The sequence below is a fragment of the Botrytis cinerea genome, chromosome 8 (genome assembly GCF_000143535.2).
Source record: "Botrytis cinerea B05.10 chromosome 8, complete sequence".
NCBI classification, from domain to species: domain Eukaryota; kingdom Fungi; phylum Ascomycota; class Leotiomycetes; order Helotiales; family Sclerotiniaceae; genus Botrytis; species Botrytis cinerea.
Window position 1 is genome coordinate 2,417,248 of NC_037317.1, and position 20,220 is coordinate 2,437,467.

Here is a 20,220-nt window from a genome sequence, read left to right on the forward strand (position 1 = left end):
ACGGAACTGTAGCCTCGAGCTGTCTATTGCATCACCGCGCAAGGATTATAGTTTCAAGGGAAATAACAGAGATTTCAATTCAAAATTTCAATAGCATCACAATCGGAAGACGTACTGACAGCGGCGCGAAGGTCAGTTAAAGCTATCACTCGACTACTTGAAGCCTGAAGCGAGTATGGACTTTATGAAACAATAGAGTGTTGGCTGAAGTTTATTGCTTCGGGGGGGGGGGGGGGGGGGGGGGGCAGAACAGGCCATACAGAACCTAAATGAATATCGAGATTGACAAAAAATCGGGAATCAAGCAACTTGGCTTACATCTAAAAATGAAGCTGCAGCGCCAATATCGGCGTTATTGTATTTGGAACCAAAAGGCATGTTGCACTCTAGGCCACATAGCCGCAGCCAATACAGGATATATCTACCCGGTCTAGCGATTTGATATGAGTAGCCGGCGTTGCCTTATCATTTCATGTCTTGCTACACTGTGGAGAATAGTAAAACCATGTTGGAACTGGCATGCAACAAGATATATGGAATTTCAAGGCTTTGCTCGAAGACAATCTTGCATAGGACTTAAGATCATTATTTACACATTGTTGCTTCTTAAATCGTGGCAACAATGAGGCATCTTATAAAGTTTTCATTAAATCGTTAACAGCTTTCGCAGCAAATCTCTTCCTCTCAGCTTCTGGCAAATCCGCACCCATATCTGTTTATGTCAGTATGTAATTCTCTCGATAATTAGATATCTCTTACCTTTGACGGCTTGCATTCTCAACATTAAAGCTTCAAGCTGCTCTACTCCATCCTCGTTCTCGGCTTCTTCTTCAGGGTTCGTCTTTTCGGAAGACTCGCCATAAATTGCCTGCTTCATACCGAACATCTCCATTTCCAACTCAGCCGCTTCAATTCCGAATCCGATGCTTTTGCTATCATCGCCATCATCCTCAAAATCTTCGAGATCAATACCTTCCCCATCATCATCACCACCCTCCCATTCATTGGCTTCTAAAGCTTCCTTTAACCTCTCGATGCCCATGGGTTCTACAAGTGTCAACAATAAAACATTTAACTTCATTGTCATTGTTACTTTACCTGAGTATTCATTTCGACCTTTACTTTCAAAATCAATGAATTCAAAACCATGCTCCTGGCACAATCCCTCCCACTCGTCGAAGCTTTTCTCCAGGTATGGAGTCGTGGACTGTGGCATCGCTACGGCCAAACAAACACCATCCCAAGTATAACCACAACCCTCCTTAACAACCTCGGCCACACTCTCCAAAAGAATCTTAAAAGCCTGTAACTCAGCTTCATCGACGGGCTTTCGGAAACATACAATAAAGGCACCAAGAACCGTCAGAACTTCTCGAGCTTCTGGCGCTAAAAATTCCTTACACCATATTTCCGGCTCATGTATCTCATCAAGCCATATTGGAACACTTGCGGTGTAGTAATTGGTTTTGATAGACCAGTCATGGGTTACACCTGCAATGGAGTCCCCTGTGAGAGCAGGCGCAGAACCCGTGAGACCTGGAAAGATAAGTTAATGTCCAAATTGTGTCTATAAGCATAAGTGGTATTCAAACCTTTCAACAAGTCTACAAGACCAGAATCTGGTCTACTGACAGCTAGAATACGCCGCGGATGTGAAATTTCCATCGCCATGGTTGATTATATATGTCTTGGTCAGTCTAGGTCGGGAACACGAGTAAAAACAGTACCTAGGCTTGATTGATATTCTGTCGGAAGTTTCTTTGCCCGATCCGAAATTTAAAGTAGCATTATATCATTGGCTTATTTTCTTTGACATATATGAACAAATTCATTCGGATATACATCAATATGGAGAGGTATAGCAATTAATTTTAGAGATCGGATATATGCTCCTAATTGTTCTGCTCTAACTCAATTGCCAGTAAGGAAAAAGCCCTCCCCAATGTATGCTTGTGCGCTGGGTCATCCTCAATATTCGAGCCTTTGTAGCTCTCTTCTGCCCAGACTGGCTTTGCAATTTATCATAAGTTTTCCTCAAACGCCGACATTTGAAAAATTATTCTTTCGTTCACATATAATATGAACCTCTCAACCTCTTGGTGCTCCTCGTCCACTTGCTCTCGCCCTGCTAACTGTAGCCCTTCCTCTTGCCAATCCGACACCTCTACCTCTAGTGTTTCTACTCCTGAACATGGGCGCGTTCCTGCAACAATTTACGTTAGCCTTGCCCACAGTGATATGTACAGCTCCGAACATATGTATATCTGCTCTGGAGCTTCATCTTGGCTTCACTAACCTTAACATATCTGGAACAATAAAGAATCTCACGTGTGAGCCTCTGATGTATACTTGATCCAAATGACTGACACGACCATCGCGCGCTGTGACAGTAATATCCTTAAGTTGAACGTTCATGTTGTCTTCCGCTACATTGATTTCGAATTAGCACCTCCATTCTTTCCGATCTTGCGATTCGCGAGCTTGAAAAACGTAATAGGTAATCGTACCTTCCAAAAGCTTTCCACGGTAGACCTGACCGGTCGTGATCTCGAGAGTTACGACATGACCCTAGCAAACGGTAATCATCAGCAGAGAACATGGCAGACGTTATATGAGAAGAGAAACTTCGTTGGGCCTTGGTACACTGGACCTTGGAGCCTATAGGAAAGGAATGGACGAACTTGGGCCTCGTTCAAGAGCTTGATTGGTATTCCGATTGTGCTCGTCATAATTGCTAGAAATCAAATGTATCACAAAGAATCCGTCGGAGAGAGATGAGGGTCTGGGATAAAGTCGTTGAAAGTCGGCGCGCGTGAATGTCAATATCCGAATGAAGCTTTGGATATCTCAGAATAATTTGACGCTAGTGATCTTGAAGCTTTCGGTAACTTCCGTCTACCGTCTTCAAGCAATCCTCCTCAGAATTATTGATCCGCTCCGAACATCACAACCATTATATGAGAAATTACATCAATGGATATGAATACTCTTAACGTATCAGCAACGGTGAATATATTTCGTCTTCTTGCAAGACCGTCATTGATTTTACCTCAAGCAACAGTTTCCACATTCAACCACCTGCCGATACCTCTCAACTCGGCTTTTGATAAATACAAAAACGCTGATATTAGAGCAGTAGTGTTGGACAAGGATAATTGCTTCGCATATCCTAAATCCAATGACATATACGAGTCTTACAATGTACGTTGAAGAGCATATTTCATGGGTTTTAAAACTTGTCGATCTACACTGAGGCGTTCAGTCTGCCTGCATCTGCCATTCTTACATTGACTCTGTCACATTTATATTCCTTTCTTTCCCAAACGAGCTCGTAGCATGAGATCTTCATCCGATGTTAATCTGTTCTAGGAAAACTTCAAAAAACTTCGGGAAGCTTACCCAGGTCGGCGACTTCTGATTGTTTCTAATACAGCAGGTGCTGAATCTTTAGATCGTTCTGGCAAGCTTGCGGTTGAAGTTGAGAAGTCTACAGGTGTTACAGTGTTATCTCACGCTTCTAAGAAGCCTGGATGTGGTCCTGATATTATGGAATACTTTTCGAAGTATCCCGAGACCGGAGTCACCAGGCCAGATCAGATAGCAGTTGTCGGGGATAGACTTACCACTGATGTTATGATGGCAAACCTCATGGGAAGTTATTCCGTATGGATCAAAGATGGAGTTGTACCAGTGGAGGAAACGAGTGTGGTAAGTATCATAGGTATCATTACGAGTTCAGTCTAATAGGTATTCTAGTTTGCAAGGTTAGAGCAGAAATTCGCTGGATTTTTGATTCGACGTGGTTACGAGGCGCCAGAACCAGCAAGTCCATTCGAGAAGTAGACTTGCATCATTCATTGCTCGTCTGCAACGATGCGATGCTTTCTAATCAAAATAAATCTTTACCTTACTCTCCCTTGACCTCCTCCTTCTCGCAAGTAAATGTGCAGAGGCTATCATTATAGTACACTAGTTGTGTTGATGGTACTCACACATGGGAATTGATGAGAAACAGTCAAGAGAGCAGATGGCGATCCAAGTTCATTAAGCAGAAGCGAAAAAAGGAGTAGTGATGCTCCTTTGACTAGACTTGCTAGTGGGAACCGGATTCCTCCACATCTTCAATAGGCTTATTTTATTGAATATATTGAACCAATTTGATTGAGACAATATCAGATGAGAATGATAAATCCAGCCTGAGCATGCGGAGACTTGTCAAGGCTGCCCAAATAATTTTCTTTCTGGTAACGTGAAGAGAAAGGAGCCCGATCGGTAGGAAGTGATGGAGAAGTCACTTGTCATCGTCACAATCGGCGAGACAGACACACAAGGAATTGTCAGTTATGGGTAACTCGAATGTGGTATATGTAGATGGATGATACAATTTTCGCGTGATCAGCTTTAGCCACGGAGTACAATACGAGCCCAACATATTTGTCTTCTTTCACATTGCTTTTTGTGCTCCACCTCTCGTATCACATACCTCTTGGTATTTCTCGTGTGATCATCACACCAGCATTGTTACAAGATGCCTAAAGTTGACAGCTTTTATAAATTATGAAGCTATATGTCCTCTGAACAACCTTAAGGGAATTAATCGTGGTTGCTTAGAAACCAAACCCACATGCGTCAATTAAAGTTTAGCTTTCCATCCCCGTTGATACCGGAGGACTGGGAATCTGCAATCTTCCGTCATATGACTACGTTACTTTCCAAAGATTTGTGATGAAGTTTGTAATGCTGCATACTGCAAGGCGAGATTGACGTCGTTGTTAGATATCAGATAAGATTCCGACTATGCTCCAGGTTAGATCTTTCTCTTACACCAACCTTTCTTGGTGTTTTTAGCCCATTTGGTACATCGAATTCGTCTGAGGCTGAGTCTCTTTTCCTTTTTTTCCTTCTCGAAAACCAAGCTAAATTAGAAATTCACAGTCTATAAACACTGAGAGCCATTCAGTTTCGCATTCAGTCGTGTGGTTGCAAAGCCCATATCACGCACGCTACATCACCGCAACTGACATGAACATATGTCTATTGAGATAGTGGCTAGCTGCTGTTCTTCCAACACTATTGTTTGTCATAATGGCTGCACGCGTGTGCGAGACCTCAAAGGAAGAACACTTGTCCGACAATGACGTCTATACAGAATACAAATGTAGACGATGTTTCTGTTTAAGACTTTGTGCGGTACTTACGTGGCAATTCTACCGAATCACTATGTTCTCAAACAGATGGAACACACTGAGCCTCGTTGTACATGTAATAGATGTTCCATAGTCACCGCTTGGCTAGAGAAATAGGCCCACAGTCTCTTGGCCAAGATCTGGGAAACCTTATCTTTTTCGTTTCGACTTGCAGTTAACTCAAAACAACAAGTTCGTCTCGCTTTGTTCTCTATATTCGACTAATCGAAAGCGAGACAGGCTGCATTGAAAACATTATTATGATAACGGTCGAGCCTCAAAAAGTCCTTCTCGAAGTTTATGCGACACCGATTTGACAGTCGGGTGGAGGCAGTAGATCTTGTGGGGAGGGAATAATCTCATAATCTCCATTGGGAAAGCCAAGCATGGAACCGGGAGGACCATGCAATGATTGTCGTCTGAACTTGGCGGAAAGAATAGGGAATCCTAGTTCACATTCTGCTAGTGGTGGTATGCATCAGAGAGGAACAAGAATATGACATAATATACTCGAGTAGTTGTGTGGTTATTTTTGGCGTAATAGTAAGCTGATTAGCAGATAGTGTTGTGGATCTATCGATACCACCTACCACAAACAATACCTAGGTAGATCTCACGATTTTTCGGCCTAAACACACTCGAGAACGAGAGGACAAACGAGGAATCGAGGGCCGGTCCAGCGGTGCTATTTTCCAAATCATTTTTGAACTGTAAAAATCCCGGTGAGAGTGGCGTGGATAGAAAAAGCCACCACCATGTCTTGCATATTTATCTCGCCGTGCGTACCAGGGATGCTCACGGCGAAATAAATGGCCGCGATGGCCTCATAACTGTAAGGGTCTCGTGAAATATTATGGGGTCGGTTTACTCGACTTCTTCGGTTCTTCTCCGTTCAACTCGCAACAATGTCTTGTCCCCATATCCTGTCAAAACGCAGCCGTGATACTTTTGAGTTATGCTTACGCGCAACATTGACAAAAGATCAACATCTGCTCTCGAGGAAATCGGAGCAACTTCTCAATGCAGCGGAACACGTGAGCCGCAAGCTGCATAATGGCTTATGCTGATGCTCTGCGGTTTGACGTTTTAGGCCAATTTTCCGCACGAAAAATAGGCTAATGCCCTCCTACCCCTTTATGCAACCTTGGTGGGGGTGAAGATAGCATCTTTATCCGTCTCTGGTTAGCGTCGCACAGGTTCTGTCTTCAAAACCTTTCGGATGGAGCAATACGGATTCTTACGATCGTAAAACGGGCTTCCTTTACCTGACTGGCTTCAATCCTTTTGTTTCAGTCCGTGGAAGAGTGACTGTAGCTGCTGCGGATTCGAATCGATTCCAGGTTTGTATAGAACGGGGTGGCCGACTTCACATGTCGCTATATATCACCTCATCGTCAAGGGCAGCGACGGATAATGTCGTATCGATCTTACGGCAAAGCATTCTCTCCTCGATACGCACCCAAATGCAAAGATACGAGGGAGCGATCGAGTAGCCAGATAGTAGACGAGACAAGACAAGGCTACCCCATTTTATTGTTTTGGGGGGTTGAATTTTTGTGGATTGCTTCGTCGGTTTATACAATCACTATTGCCACCCCCTTAGAGGTGGCAGCGTTCCTGACTAGAACTTCCACAGTGACTATCAACTAATCTGCATTGAGTATCGTGCATAATCATACAAAAGATGAACCACACGTTAGCTAGCAGCTGTCCCGCACAATCGCCGAGCCAGTGATGCAGGTACAAAAGTTGCATGCTTCGAAGTTCACCCTTTTGCTTGCCGGTAATGCGGTACGAAGCATCTGGGTACGGCTCGCAAGTTGCAACTAAAACAACAAACTATTCTCACTCGGGCTTAGATATGTCACCAGTCAAACGAATCACTCGAGTTGATTGTGTTTAGATCAAGGTTTGCATTTCTCTCTCGATGCTAAATTGCCAATGCCATCATGTTTTTTTTCCTCCGTCCCATCTTTTTTTATACATTTCGGCATCCGCGCTTGTTATTGGTTTCAACGAGCGGTAAATCGTGGCTGAATGGGTAGGTAAGGTTTTCCAGGGACTCAGGGGTGTTATTCATTTTGACGATGGATGGAACTCTGAATGGTTTCAATTGTTTGAGGGGGAGAAAGAAGCAAAGTCTTGGATTTCGAATACAAATAATTCTCTCCGTTCTCCCTCCTAACCTACTTCAACAGCACAGTAGATGTATTGTGCAGAAAAGCATATATCTGAGTAGCGTTGTGTGCATCTACTTGCAACATTGTCACATCATATCATTGTCAGAAAAAGATTTGTACAATGTACACTTTGCATGACTCGGTCGGTTGATTGCATATGTTGTTATAGTTACAAGTGATCGAGTAACGTGCAGCAAAAGATGTGCATGGTGATTGGTAGGAAAAGGTGCATATGGACTCGGATGAAGAGGGTCGGTACCAGAAAGTCAGAAGACGGATCCTCTTCGAAAGAATAGAAGGTAAGAGCATTGTGCGACTCGACCCCCAAGTTGTCACTCCACTGGCACTGATATCTTCATTCGCCCACATCCGGTGTCTTTTTCCAGGGCATTCACCGTCTATCCAACGACAATCATACCGTAAGTATGTGCAAAGGCCGAGGAAAGATGATTCCAGACAAGAAAATGCGGCGGTTGGATTCGCTGCCAGCCACCAACGAGGATTGGCGCTGGTCCTGAAAAGTCCGGAATCTGCAACAACGCAATTCAGGGGCATGGTATACCCATGTTTGAGGAGGAAGCGGAACAAAACCAGGATGACGAGAGCCACTACGCGACGATTGGTGTATGGATTGGTAGTAGTGCACCGCTCTACGGAGTACCCAGGTACTCTGTGGTGCATCAATGGCAGCAGCGGAGCTTGGAATTGTTTTTCTTGCCATACAAAATGCAAGAATAGCTTACATAGGACATAAAATTTCACATACGTGCGTACTCGTACATAAAAGTACATGGCGGACGCTAATCAATTTGCATGGATCTTCTTTACCCCCTTTTTGGATCTTTTTCCAATCCAGGTCGTGCTCGCATGGGTGTAGGTTTTGGTGTAGGTGACTAAACCGCTGGGCCACGCACAGGCATCTTGGGGGGAGGTATGATTTTCGAAAGGAATACAACAATCAAGGGATCGAGGTTATCAAATCCTGGATAGAGAGGAAGAGCAAGATTCGGTATTCTGATGCTCGCTCTAGATCGTGCACAAAATGCCATACTCCCATTCGCAAAGGGTGCCGGCATCCCATTACTCGATGCAGTAAATAATAGTCCAACAGTTTGTCAGATAGATTAGACTAATTCATCAGTTCATGTATGGAGATGGATCGTGAGAAAGTAGTTGGGTAGATGGAAAAAGAGTATTGGATAGCAGAAGGAGAAGGGCGGTACCTAACTGTAGTCGATTGAGACTACTGCATTGCTATTTTTGAGAGAACCACCCCCCCATCCCCACTCATCCACTGTGCCAATGGACTACATGAAGCTACCTACATGCGTTGGCTGTATGGACTGGCAAATTCATTCAATGATATGCGTTGTTGGGTTGATGTGCTTCTCAGGGAGGAGTGGGTTTAGATGGACGGAGAGGTCTAGAAGAGAAAAGAATGACAACATGGAGAGTCAATAGGAGCGCGTGATTGTGGCATTTCCCAATCATTCACTCTCTTTCGCTTTCTCTTACTTACCTAGGCATTCTCTCTCGTCCTATAGTACGCACAGTATCATACCTACGTACCTTGGTGATTAGTATTTCTCGAGGGAGAGTGAATAGCATGCCTAGATTACCCGAAGTGGATAGTTGTGAAGAAAGACTGCTAGCAGCACAAATGTATCTATCCATGTATCTAGATGCTACTAATTGTCGGTTAGAGTCTTTCTTGTCTACCATTGCAATCACTGTACTTGCTGCCACGGCTTATCTTTGTCCTGTTTTGTCTAGATGCTTACACGTTCTCAACTTCTTGCGTGCTGACCTGCCGGCCTCTCTGTCTGCTTGTCTGCGTGCTTGTAGCTTGTGGACTTCGGCTTGCTTCGAAAGTTCACTCCCTTATGGGCGTGTGGATGGGTGGATGGTTTCAAGGATTAGCTCTATTTTAGTGCATTTCAACTGGTCAGACTCCAGTTGAGCCAGTCACAATCGACGAAACTCGAGCAGTGGGTGACGATTCGAACGCTACCACATAAACCACACTACCACACTCCCACGCTACCACGCCAGCACGCTAAAATTTATTATTCACTATACCCACACCTCCGATCCGCTCGCCTTTTTCCCCTTCCCATTCCCTCTTTTTTGTCTTATTCCCTTTTACTATCGTGGAATCTTCCTTTCTCTTAAAACAACTTCATCATCGTCTCTTCTATCAAAACTCTTTTCACCCCCCTTGTGATTTTCCTCCCCTTTCCCTCTTGTCTTTCTTTTAATCGGATTCTTCGGGTCCATTACACTCCTTCGGATTCTCAGTTATCAAATTCACATTTACATTCTACCTCTTCACAACTGTTCTGTAGAGAAAGAATAAAGTCGTTGCTGGCTTGAACACTCCTTCGATTCAAACTGCACCCTTCCAGTCTTTACATTCAACCACAAAGTCAACGAAGAGTCATCTTGGCCCTTTAACACTCTTTCTTCACACCCTACGACGCTTCGTTTACGAATCTCTTGAGAATCTATCAACATCTACACAATACATTTCACTTTTTCCTGCAAGATTCAGCGAAGCATTTGTTTTGAAAGATATCCCTCTTGCCAGAAGTTTGGATCTACTAAAAGACCCTTTTATCTATTCTCACTTAGGTTCGACCCAGAAAAACATCCTGCGCATACAAAGCACATAGCATCTCGACGATCACAGAGACTCGTGCAACCAAAGACAAAGACAATCGCTTGTCGTACACTACACTACATACAAACACATTGGAGGAAGATTGAACTATTAGGAACAGACGAAAGTAATTGACTACGGTCCTAACAACTTAAGAAAGATGTCGGACATGTCGCAAGAAGATGCCCTCAAAATGCTCTCGACGCCCTCTCCTACCGCGTCGAACTCGGCTGGTAGCAGTTCGGCTTCCCGCAGACCTCCGCGCAAGAGCACATTAACACAACAACAAAAGAACCAGAAGAGACAGAGAGCTACACAAGATCAATTGGTCACTTTGGAAATGGAATTCAACAAAAACCCAACGCCTACAGCCACAGTTAGAGAGAGAATCGCGGAAGATATCACCATGACTGAACGTTCTGTTCAAATCTGGTTCCAAAACAGGTCAGTTATTTTCATATACTAGATGAACATCGCATAGTCTAATCACCTTTCGCAGACGTGCAAAGATCAAGCTCATGGCAAAGAAGAGTATTGAGACTGGAGAGACTTGTGAAATTCCAGAAACTATGCGCCAATACCTCGCGATTCAGGAGATGGAATCGGGAAAGTCATTGGGTGGTAACTTCTTGGGCCGAGGTGGACTTATGCCTTATGGCAGTGGCAACATGCTTATGGGTGGTGATCACGGCCCTCAAGGCAAAGTTGGTAGGTTGAACTACAGATCTCTTCATGTTGTGATCTCATGCTGACATTGAATAGTGATTCATCATCTTTCGTGTAGATCACTGAGTATTGGATCATGGAGACGAATTGGTCAGAATGCCATGGACCTCATCATCTTTTACTCGCCGGATAAGTCAACAATGACTTACTACATCAACAACGACCAAGCTGGTTACAAAATTGAGTATCCATTTTCGTCAATCAAAAATATCTACCTGGAAAATGGAGATAATGAGTCGCGACCTGGTGGATTAGTTGTTGAGCTTATTCGTGCGCCAAACTTTTTCATGGACTCTTCGGGATCCGGTGGATTTTACCAATGTGGTGATTTTACAGAAGACCAGCAAGCATCTCAAGTCATGGTTCATCATTTAGGTGGTCACCCTAAGGTTCTCAGTGGTCAATTAGCCAAGCTTGTTTCCCTTGAGTCTTTCATCACACGCGATAACCCATTCACACACCAACAACCATTATCTATCTCAGCACCTGCATCTCCAACTGGTCTCCGTCCGTCTTCTCAGCCAAACTTCAATGCGCAAGCGCATGTTGGTATGTTTCAAGAATCTCAATGGGGTATTGGTGTTCATCCAAGTGCGCGCGGACCTGGTCACAGAAGACAGAGAAGTCGATCCGTTCCAATGGCCGTCGATTTCTCCATGTTCAACAACCCAATGCCATCATTCCTCATTCAACACCCTGGTGAAAACCAACATCAACAACACCAACATGGAAACCCCAATATCTTTGCTCCTATTCCCCAACAGCCAAATAACCTTGGACCTCTTGGACCTAATCTACGGATTGATACCTCGTCAGGTTACGGAATGGATTTCAGACAATATCCTATGTCAGCAGCAACAACAACTTCGCCATCGGATTATGCCAGCCCTGGCTTTTTCCCTCACCAAAATGATAATGGACCTATGACAGGACCAATGCCAACATCATCTTCAATGCCAGCTTCGAACTTTGCGCCATACTCGATGCCTTACCTGTCGCCCGATCCTTCTTCGCTTGTTCCTCCATCCGTTTCTCCTCTATCTTTCATGAGTCACGGAGACCCAGCAATTGTTGATCAATCTCCACCAATGTCAATGATGCACCGAAGTGCTTCCGCTGATGTTTACAGTATGCATAATGATTCGGCCATCTCCGATGATGGTACCGGACTTAATGAGATGTATCAGAAGCACACCCTTAATATCCCTATGCATCCTCATTCTCCAGCTTTTGGTGAACAATCTGCGGCGGATATGGACATGAGTAATCTTGTTCAATTCCCTGTTGATCATGATGGTCTCTCGCCTGAGCATATGCCTCAGTAGATTAGATCAACTTTTTGAACTTTGGAACTGGTCAAGAGCTTAAAAGGGCCACTCTGGACCTTTGTTGGAAATGAGTTTGAAATTACAGATGTTGAGATGATCAATTTCTGCATTTCAGGAAGTTTTTTTTTTGCTTAGAGATTGTTTGGGGGCGATATTCGGGGGTGGCGTTGGGTTGATTTTCATTTTGCACGGAAAGGGGGAGGTGTCAACGGCCGTCTCAATTTTTGGGTATTTCATGTCGATTCTTCTCTCGACTTGCACTTGCTTTTTGGGGCATTGTAGCATAGTCTTGATTTCATATTCCCAAATTTCCTTCTGTCTTTTTACGCCACGACTTGCATGACGACTTTACCCAATTCTATCATGCCTGTCTGGTACAGCGATCGTTTTCTCATTGATATCTTTGCTCTTGCGCATTCTCTCTTGAACTTGATGTCTGTTAATCAGATTCATCTTGACTGTTTTTACTTAACTCTCTTATGGAGATTTTGTGTGGTAGTTGGATTGAAGATATAAATGGACAGGTGGAAAGCTTTAGGGGAAAGCGTGCGATATTTGAATCTGGAAACAATAACATGGTGGGGGGGTTTTACACATTTTGCTTTTGGTATTTTATTTTATTTTGCTGGCTGGCGCACATGTGCGTAAAGCAATGGATTGATGAATCATGGTGGGCTTAATAGTGGAAAAATCTATTTTGTAAAATCGTTTTTTTCTTCTTCGTTTTTTTGTCTTGTTCTTTTTTGAGCTTGAGTAGTAAAGTTAAAAAAATGTGCATATAATTAATATTCATATGGGAAGTGTGTATTTGTGTGAGTTTGTGATGGATGTTTTTGTGATTGATGTGTGAGATTTGTGTGATGTGATATGTCTGAGGTGTATTTTGTTAGTTGAATATTGAGTTTTGATCTTTATATCGACTATTGACTGTTCTAGATCATGTATTACCTAGTTATGGAATTTGGAGAAAGGATTTATTCAGCTTGGGGTTTTGATTACTTGGGAGTGTTTGGGTGTTTGGATGGATGGATGGATGGATGTGTGTGCTAGATGGATCTGGTAGGAGGTGGGTGGATGAGTAGGTGAGTAGGTGAATAGGTGAGTAGAGAAGTAGAGAAGTAGAGAAGTAGAGAAGTAGAGAAGTAGAGAAGTAGAGAAGTAGAGAAGTGGTAAGAGTACAACTCAATATTGAAGAGAATGGATGGATGGATGGATGGATGAATGATATGGGTAAAGATGTACTGTTTATTAGTTGGGTGTGTAGTAGATAGGAAGGTAAGTAAGCAGGTGGATATGTAGCTAGATGTATAGCTAGATGTATCGGTAGGCGAATAAACAAATCGTTTAATAAGCATATATATGTGTGTATATATCAAAGTGTTAGAGTATTAGAATATGGATCGGATAGATACCATCTATGATTTGAGTCGTTGATTATAAATTCACATCGAATGTGACAACAATTGATGTTATACGATGATGTGTGAGTATATACTTATTAGTGTATCACACACTTTTAGCTGAATATGCAGCTGAGCCTCTACTCTCTCATCATAGATTCTGCAGGGGAAGTGGCATGTACATACATACATACATACATACATACATACACACATACTGTATACTACGCATGCTACATTACCATTGCATAGATACGTACCATCCGGTATGTCGGTGGTGGAAGATAAGTAGTAAGATACCAGATATCAGATACCACCAAAAGATCTACGAAGTAACAATCAGCAATGACGAAACAAAACAAAACAAAACAAAACAAAACAAATCGAAAACGGGCTCAAGGTCCAAGGGCTAGAATTGGCGGAAGAATTGACCAACTACGTATCTACGCAGGACAATCCAATTCACATTATTATCTATCACCTAAAGCTCACCAGACATTGCATTGGCATTGGAAACACCAACCAGTGTTTGAAGCAGGTAGCAGTGTATACTGGTTCGAACAGTTGTCCCTTGACACCATTCGTTTTTTCTCTTTTCTCTCAATCAATATTTCTTGTTGTTATTGTTATTTGTTGTTTTGTTTATTCAATCTAGAGCTTGGGCTTTCCTCCATAAGGTTTCGCAAACAAAACTACATACCCAGGCTAGGTACTTCGCAGATACAGATTGCTTCGCACAGGCTCCACAAAGTTATTCTTCATTGCAGTTGCGGTTACACTTGATTTATACCTTTTATTCTTGGTAACTTTAGGGCACTTGTTGTCCGGTGGCTGGAGAGGCGGAGTATAAATTGATTCGAATTGAAGAAGGAAACTGGGCCAGTTCTCATAACATATTGGCATTGATGAGGGACAACAGATAAATTAGAACCATGGCTGGTGACATTGGGACAAGAAGTACGAGTCCATCGTCTTGCGATGAATTAACCTCATCGGACGATTCGAATGCCCCGCCTGCGACAATGGACCCCGCACCTCTTGCGACAAATAAAGAGAACCACCGAGTGCGCTTCTCGGTGGATGTGGAACGAGATCGAGATCGAGATCGAGGAGGTTTTGTCGAATCTTTCAGTCAAAGACCTACGCCTCCGAATTTAAGTATCGATACCAGGGCAGCGGGGACCGAAACAGCTGCAGATGGCAGAGCAACAACGTCGGGGCAGGGGAGGAGGGTTTTGGGGATATCGCCAATTTCGCCGAGGACGAGGGACAGAGGATACTCATTGAGGCGGACTTTGTTTGCGCGTGGATTGAACAATTCGGAACCCGAGCCAGATAATATCGAACTTGTGGAAGCGGAACCTTCACAGAATGGTGGGAAGAAGACGCAAACTTCGGTGGCGGTATGTCCAGTACATGATGAGATTGAAGAGACACCAAGTGTGAGTACCCAGCCTACGAGCTCGAGTAGAACTTCCAAATACAAGGATAAAAAGGCTTTTGGGACGAGGGATTTACCAAATTATGATCGCTTTGTACGCAAGGTCAAGGGAGACGACTCGATTATCCGAAGGGCGAAGAAGAAATCACAATGGCTTTGGAGAGAGAAGATATTGAAGGACATTCTTAGACAAAGGGAAATACCTCCTTCGAAAGATGGACGACATCTTGATTTAGATGCTGCTCGTCCGCGCGGTACCCCGCTAATCGATGAGAGGACTGGAGTTGCATACATCGGCAATACTATTCGCTCTAGTCGATATACAATATGGAATTTTGTGCCCCGACAACTTTTCTTCCAGTTTTCAAAGCTGGCAAATGCGTACTTTTTACTTGTTTCTATTCTTCAAATGGTTCCTGGACTTTCACCTACGGGAAGCTATACCACAATTGCTCCACTTTTAGTTTTCGTGATGATCAGTATGGCTAAGGAGGGATATGATGATGTTCGTCGCTACAAGTTGGATCAAGTTGAAAATAACAATCAAACATTGGTCTTGAACGCATATACACCACTAGACATCAATGAGAAATCTCACATCGGATCTAAAGGTCCACGATCAAAGAGGGTCAAGAAGGGCTTGGGCATTGATTCTCCCGAAACGGTACATGAGATCGACATTGAAGCAACTGCTTCAGGACCAAGACATTGGGCAACGTTGAAGTGGAAAAATCTCAAAGTCGGCGATATTATAAAGCTTGAACGGGACGAAGCGGTACCGGCAGATATTCTCCTTTTACATGCAGATGGGCCTAACAATATCGCTTTTATCGAAACTATGGCATTGGATGGTGAGACAAATTTAAAGACGAAATCACCTCCGGTTCCTTTGGTGAAGAAATGCTCAACTGTGGAGAAGTTGGTTGATTGTCGAGCTCACGTTGTGATTGAAGATCCTAATCTGGATTTGTATAATTTTGATGGAAGAGTCACTATTGATGGCGAGACCTTACCACTTACAACCAATGAGATTGTCTTCCGAGGAAGCATCTTGAGGAATACACCTAACGCCATTGGCATGATACTCAACACGGGCGAAGAGTGCAAAATCAGAATGAACGCCAATAAAAATCCTCGAACGAAATCACCCGAGATGCAGAAGATTGCAAATAATATTGTCATTATTCTTGTTATATTTGTCATTATCCTTGCTTTGTTTTGTACCATCGCATATCAAGTATGGTCCAAGAATGTCGAGAATAATTCTTGGTATTTGACAGGAGCGCATTTCAAATTCAGCTACTCCATTGTTGCATTTATTATCCTCTTCAATACATTGATTCCACTCTCGTTATATGTTAGTTTGGAGATCATCAAGGTTGGACAACTACTTCTTATGCATGATGTTGAGATGTATGATCCCGTATCGAATACTCCAATGGTTTCAAATACATCTACAATTCTCGAGAATTTGGGTCAGATTAGTTATGTATTTTCCGACAAGACGGGTACATTGACCGATAATGTTATGCGTTTTCGAAAGCTCAGTGTTGCTGGATATGCTTGGCTTCACGATTTTGATTTAGTTCGGGAAGCAGCCAAACTGGAGTCGGATGCAAGTAAGGAAGTCAAAATGAAGTCAAAAAACAAAGGCAAAGGAGTCTCTAAACACTTTTCGAGGAAACGAACACGTCAGTCTCATGTAGGGGATGATAGATTGAACAGCCCAACCACCGATATTCCTAGGAGATCAGAGTCTCTCTGGAGATCATCAGCACAGCCTAATCGCATTCAACCTGAATTTCGAACCGAGGAAATGATTCGATACATGCAAAGTAAACCTCATGGTATTTTTACTAAAAAGGCTAAATTCTTCCTCTTGTCCATTGCGCTTTGTCATACATGTCTCCCAGAAGTTCGAGAAGATGGGCATATTGAATTTCAGGCTGCATCTCCAGATGAATTGGCTTTGGTACAAGCAGCTCAAGAACTTGGATATTTGGTTATAGATAGACCTGCTCGCTCCATTACTTTGACCATTCCGAGCGAATCAGAGGATGTTACGGAAACTTATGAAGTTCTTGATGTGATTGAGTTTTCGAGTAAGCGAAAGCGAATGTCGATTATTGTTCGTTTTCCTAATGGGAGAATTTGTATCTTTTGTAAAGGTGCAGATTCTTCTATTCTTCCACGTTTGAAACTCGCGCCATTAGCCATGCAGAAAGCTTCAGAGGTACAGAGAAGATCAAGTGTAAGAAAGAGTTTAGAAGCCGAAGAAGCACTACGGAGAATGAGTGAAAGTAGTCCCAGGACGAGTTATAGTCGGCCTAGTGTGAATCTACCACGATCAAGTTTGAGTCGAAGTCGAAAGAGTATTGGGGGTGGAAGACCAAGTATGGCCAGTACTCGATTACAACCTATACGAGATGAGCTTGATTCTTGGTTGAGGGAAAGGGAAAGTGATGTTGAATTGCCGGATTTGGATGGAGCGGCTGATGCTTATAGAACTCCAAGGACTTCAATGGCTATGGGTCGATCTTCTTTCGCTTCATCGGATGTCAGAACTTCTATGCAAACTGAATATTTTGATGAGTTTGTTGATGAAGCATTAGTTTTGGATGATGCTGCTGTTTTCGAACGTTGCTTTCAACATATTGATGATTTCGCTGGTGAGGGGCTTCGAACTCTATTATTTGGCTATAGATTCTTAGAGGAACAAGAATATACTGGATGGAAGAAGATATACTTGGATGCCACAACGAGTCTAGTAGATCGTCAAAACATGATTGAAAATGCAGGAGAGATGATAGAACAAGATTTTGATCTTGCAGGAGCTACCGCTATTGAGGATAAACTTCAAAAAGGTGTTCCGGAAACGGTGGACAAATTGAGGAGAGCGAATATTAAGATTTGGATGCTCACGGGTGATAAGCGAGAGACGGCTATTAATATTGCGCACTCTGCGAGGATTGCTAAACATTATTCGGAAGTCGTCATCTTGGATCGAACGACTGGCGAAGTTGAGCAGCGAATGGCTACAACATTGGTTGATATCAATAATGGAAATGTCGCTCACTCAGTTATCGTCGTGGACGGACAAACTCTTTCGGATATTGATGCAAACCAAACACTTTCCCTACTATTCTTCGATCTCGTCGTCCAAGCCGATTCAGTCATTTGTTGTCGAGCAAGTCCCAGTCAAAAAGCATCACTAGTAAAGGAAATCCGAACCAAAGTCAATAAATCCATCACCCTAGCCATTGGCGACGGCGCAAACGATATCGCCATGATTCAAGAAGCCCACGTGGGAATTGGTATCAGCGGCAAGGAAGGTCTTCAAGCAGCTCGTATATCCGACTACTCGATTGCGCAATTCCGATTTCTGCAACGTCTCTTGTTCGTTCATGGCCATTGGAATTACGTGCGCACGGGAAAGTATATCTTGGCGACCTTTTGGAAGGAATTCCTGTTCTACATGATTCAAGCCATCTATCAAAAATGGAACGGTTATTCCGGAACCTCGCTCTTTGAATCTGCTTCTCTGACTGTCTTCAATACACTCTTCACATCGCTATGTGTTATTTTCCTCGGAGTGTTCGATCAGGATCTTTCGGCTACAACGCTTCTTGCCGTTCCCGAACTGTACACGTATGGACAACGTGATGAAGCGTTTAATTTGAAGAAATATTTTGGTTGGACTTTCATGGCGGCAAGCGAAATGATCATCACCTTCTTTTTGGCGTATGGGCTTTTTGGTGAATCAAGGTTTACTGATGATAATACTTTGTATTCGTTGGGAGATTTGTGTTTCACGGCGGCAGTGATTATTATCGTTTCGAAACTTCTGTGAGTATTTGGACGTCCTTTCTCTTCCTTTTCCAATTTCGTTCTCACTTTGACTTCCAATTTTATTTCCATCTCCACGCCTCTTTCCGCCCACCCACAACCCCGTACTAACATCCCACCCCCACAGTATCCTAGAAATGCACAGCAAAACCTACATCACAGCCATCGGTCTCATTCTCAGCATAGGCGGTTGGTTCCTCTGGAATCTCCTCCTCTCTGCCCTCTATTCTCCCAAATCACTCACTTACAATGTTCGCGATGGGTTCATCTATCAATTCGGTCGCAATCCGCTGTGGTGGTGTACGTTGATTGTTATTTTGGCAGCGGTGACGGTGTTGGAGGTGGGAGTGAGTAGTGTGAGGAAGACTTTTTGGGGGAATGATATTGAGGCGTGGCAGGAGTTGGAGAAAGACGCAGAAGTGTGGAGGAGATTGGAAGGGGTGGTCAGGGGAGAGGATGGAGGTGTGGATGTGGAGGTGGGTGGGGGTGGGAAGAGGGGTAATGGGGAGGAGCAGGATGAGGGGGAAAGAGAAATTGCGGAATTACTTGAGAGGCCTAGGATTATGCATTCTGAGGGGCGAGCGGGGGAGCAGGAGAAAGAAAGAGAAAGACCGATGAGTAGTGGTACAGGGGTAGCGAGAACATCTACGCATTTGAGAATGAGGAAGGGAAGTTTAGCTGACGCCGGTGTTAGCGGTGGTGTTGGGGCGGGTGCAAGTATAGAGGATTACGATGATGAGATCGGCCATGGACATGGACGCGGACACGAACATGCCATAGCGAGTCCTATAAGCCCAACTGATATGTCGGGCGTAAATGGTATTATCAAAGGAACTAAAAGGAGAGTATTTAGTTTTAGTTATCCAGGAATGAAGGGATGAAAGCATGAAGTGATGAAGGGATAAACGAGAAATGTATACACGATTGCGAAAAGAGCCGAGATGATTGTTTCGATATGGGAGTTTTTATTCTAGGATGGGTGGGTTTGTGCCGTTTTTGGTTCTGGTTCTGGTTCTGGGTAAGAATCAAGCGTTGCGCATTAAGCATTAGCATAAGCACTAAGCAATGAGCTTTGGTTTCGATTTGTATTTGTCCTTGTATCTGTATCTTTGTATTGGATACTAATTGAGAAATTGTTTTTCTTTTCTTGCAGCTACTTGCTACTGGTATTTGAAGTTTTGGGTATAGTTTGAGGCGAAGAAGAAGAAGAAGAAGAAGAAGAAGAAGAAGAAGAAGAAGAAGAAGAAGCAGAGAGAGAAAGAAAAGCGTTGGCTGAGATAGATTAAGAGACACAGAGGGAAACTTCCCAAATCAAATTTACATTTGGTTCTCAAGAGTGGTATATCAATTCCAATAGATGGACACTGATGATATCGTTTTTATTTTTTATATGTAAGTGCTAACAATACCTTATTGCAAGTAGTGCTAAAAATAACATCTCAGCCAACACAGCT

At 43.3% G+C, this 20,220-nt stretch overlaps 5 protein-coding genes across 5 annotated transcripts; 3 read left to right on the forward strand and 2 right to left on the reverse strand.

Annotated features, from left to right (window-relative positions):
• Nucleotides 1–270: 270 nt before the first annotated feature.
• On the reverse strand, nucleotides 271–1,703 carry BCIN_08g06590 (hypothetical protein). Its single transcript, XM_024694785.1, has 4 exons — nucleotides 1,593–1,703; nucleotides 1,099–1,536; nucleotides 760–1,047; nucleotides 271–712 (listed from the first exon to the last, which is right to left on the reverse strand). The coding sequence occupies exons 1-4, from the start codon at nucleotides 1,669–1,671 to the stop codon at nucleotides 633–635; spliced, it is 885 nt and encodes a 294-aa protein (XP_024550578.1). The 5' UTR covers nucleotides 1,672–1,703; the 3' UTR covers nucleotides 271–632.
• A 43-nt stretch (nucleotides 1,704–1,746) lies between these two features.
• Nucleotides 1,747–2,906, reverse strand: BCIN_08g06600 (hypothetical protein). Its single transcript, XM_001550064.2, has 4 exons — nucleotides 2,682–2,906; nucleotides 2,508–2,568; nucleotides 2,297–2,426; nucleotides 1,747–2,203 (listed from the first exon to the last, which is right to left on the reverse strand). The coding sequence occupies exons 1-4, from the start codon at nucleotides 2,727–2,729 to the stop codon at nucleotides 2,089–2,091; spliced, it is 354 nt and encodes a 117-aa protein (XP_001550114.2). The 5' UTR covers nucleotides 2,730–2,906; the 3' UTR covers nucleotides 1,747–2,088.
• Nucleotides 2,907–2,939: 33 nt separating this feature from the next.
• On the forward strand, nucleotides 2,940–4,447 carry Bcgep4. The gene is made up of 3 exons (XM_024694786.1): nucleotides 2,940–3,201; nucleotides 3,370–3,708; nucleotides 3,757–4,447. The coding sequence occupies exons 1-3, from the start codon at nucleotides 2,974–2,976 to the stop codon at nucleotides 3,841–3,843; spliced, it is 654 nt and encodes a 217-aa protein (XP_024550579.1). The 5' UTR covers nucleotides 2,940–2,973; the 3' UTR covers nucleotides 3,844–4,447.
• A 5,008-nt stretch (nucleotides 4,448–9,455) lies between these two features.
• Nucleotides 9,456–12,886, forward strand: Bchox8. The gene is made up of 3 exons (XM_001550060.2): nucleotides 9,456–10,469; nucleotides 10,525–10,733; nucleotides 10,788–12,886. Exons 1-3 carry the CDS (start codon nucleotides 10,219–10,221, stop codon nucleotides 12,074–12,076), a joined length of 1,749 nt encoding a protein of 582 aa, XP_001550110.2. The 5' UTR covers nucleotides 9,456–10,218; the 3' UTR covers nucleotides 12,077–12,886.
• Nucleotides 12,887–13,826: 940 nt separating this feature from the next.
• Bcdnf3 lies at nucleotides 13,827–20,130 on the forward strand. Its single transcript, XM_024694787.1, has 2 exons — nucleotides 13,827–18,766; nucleotides 18,894–20,130. Exons 1-2 carry the CDS (start codon nucleotides 14,412–14,414, stop codon nucleotides 19,645–19,647), a joined length of 5,109 nt encoding a protein of 1,702 aa, XP_024550580.1. The 5' UTR covers nucleotides 13,827–14,411; the 3' UTR covers nucleotides 19,648–20,130.
• The last annotated feature ends 90 nt before the right edge of the window (nucleotides 20,131–20,220 follow it).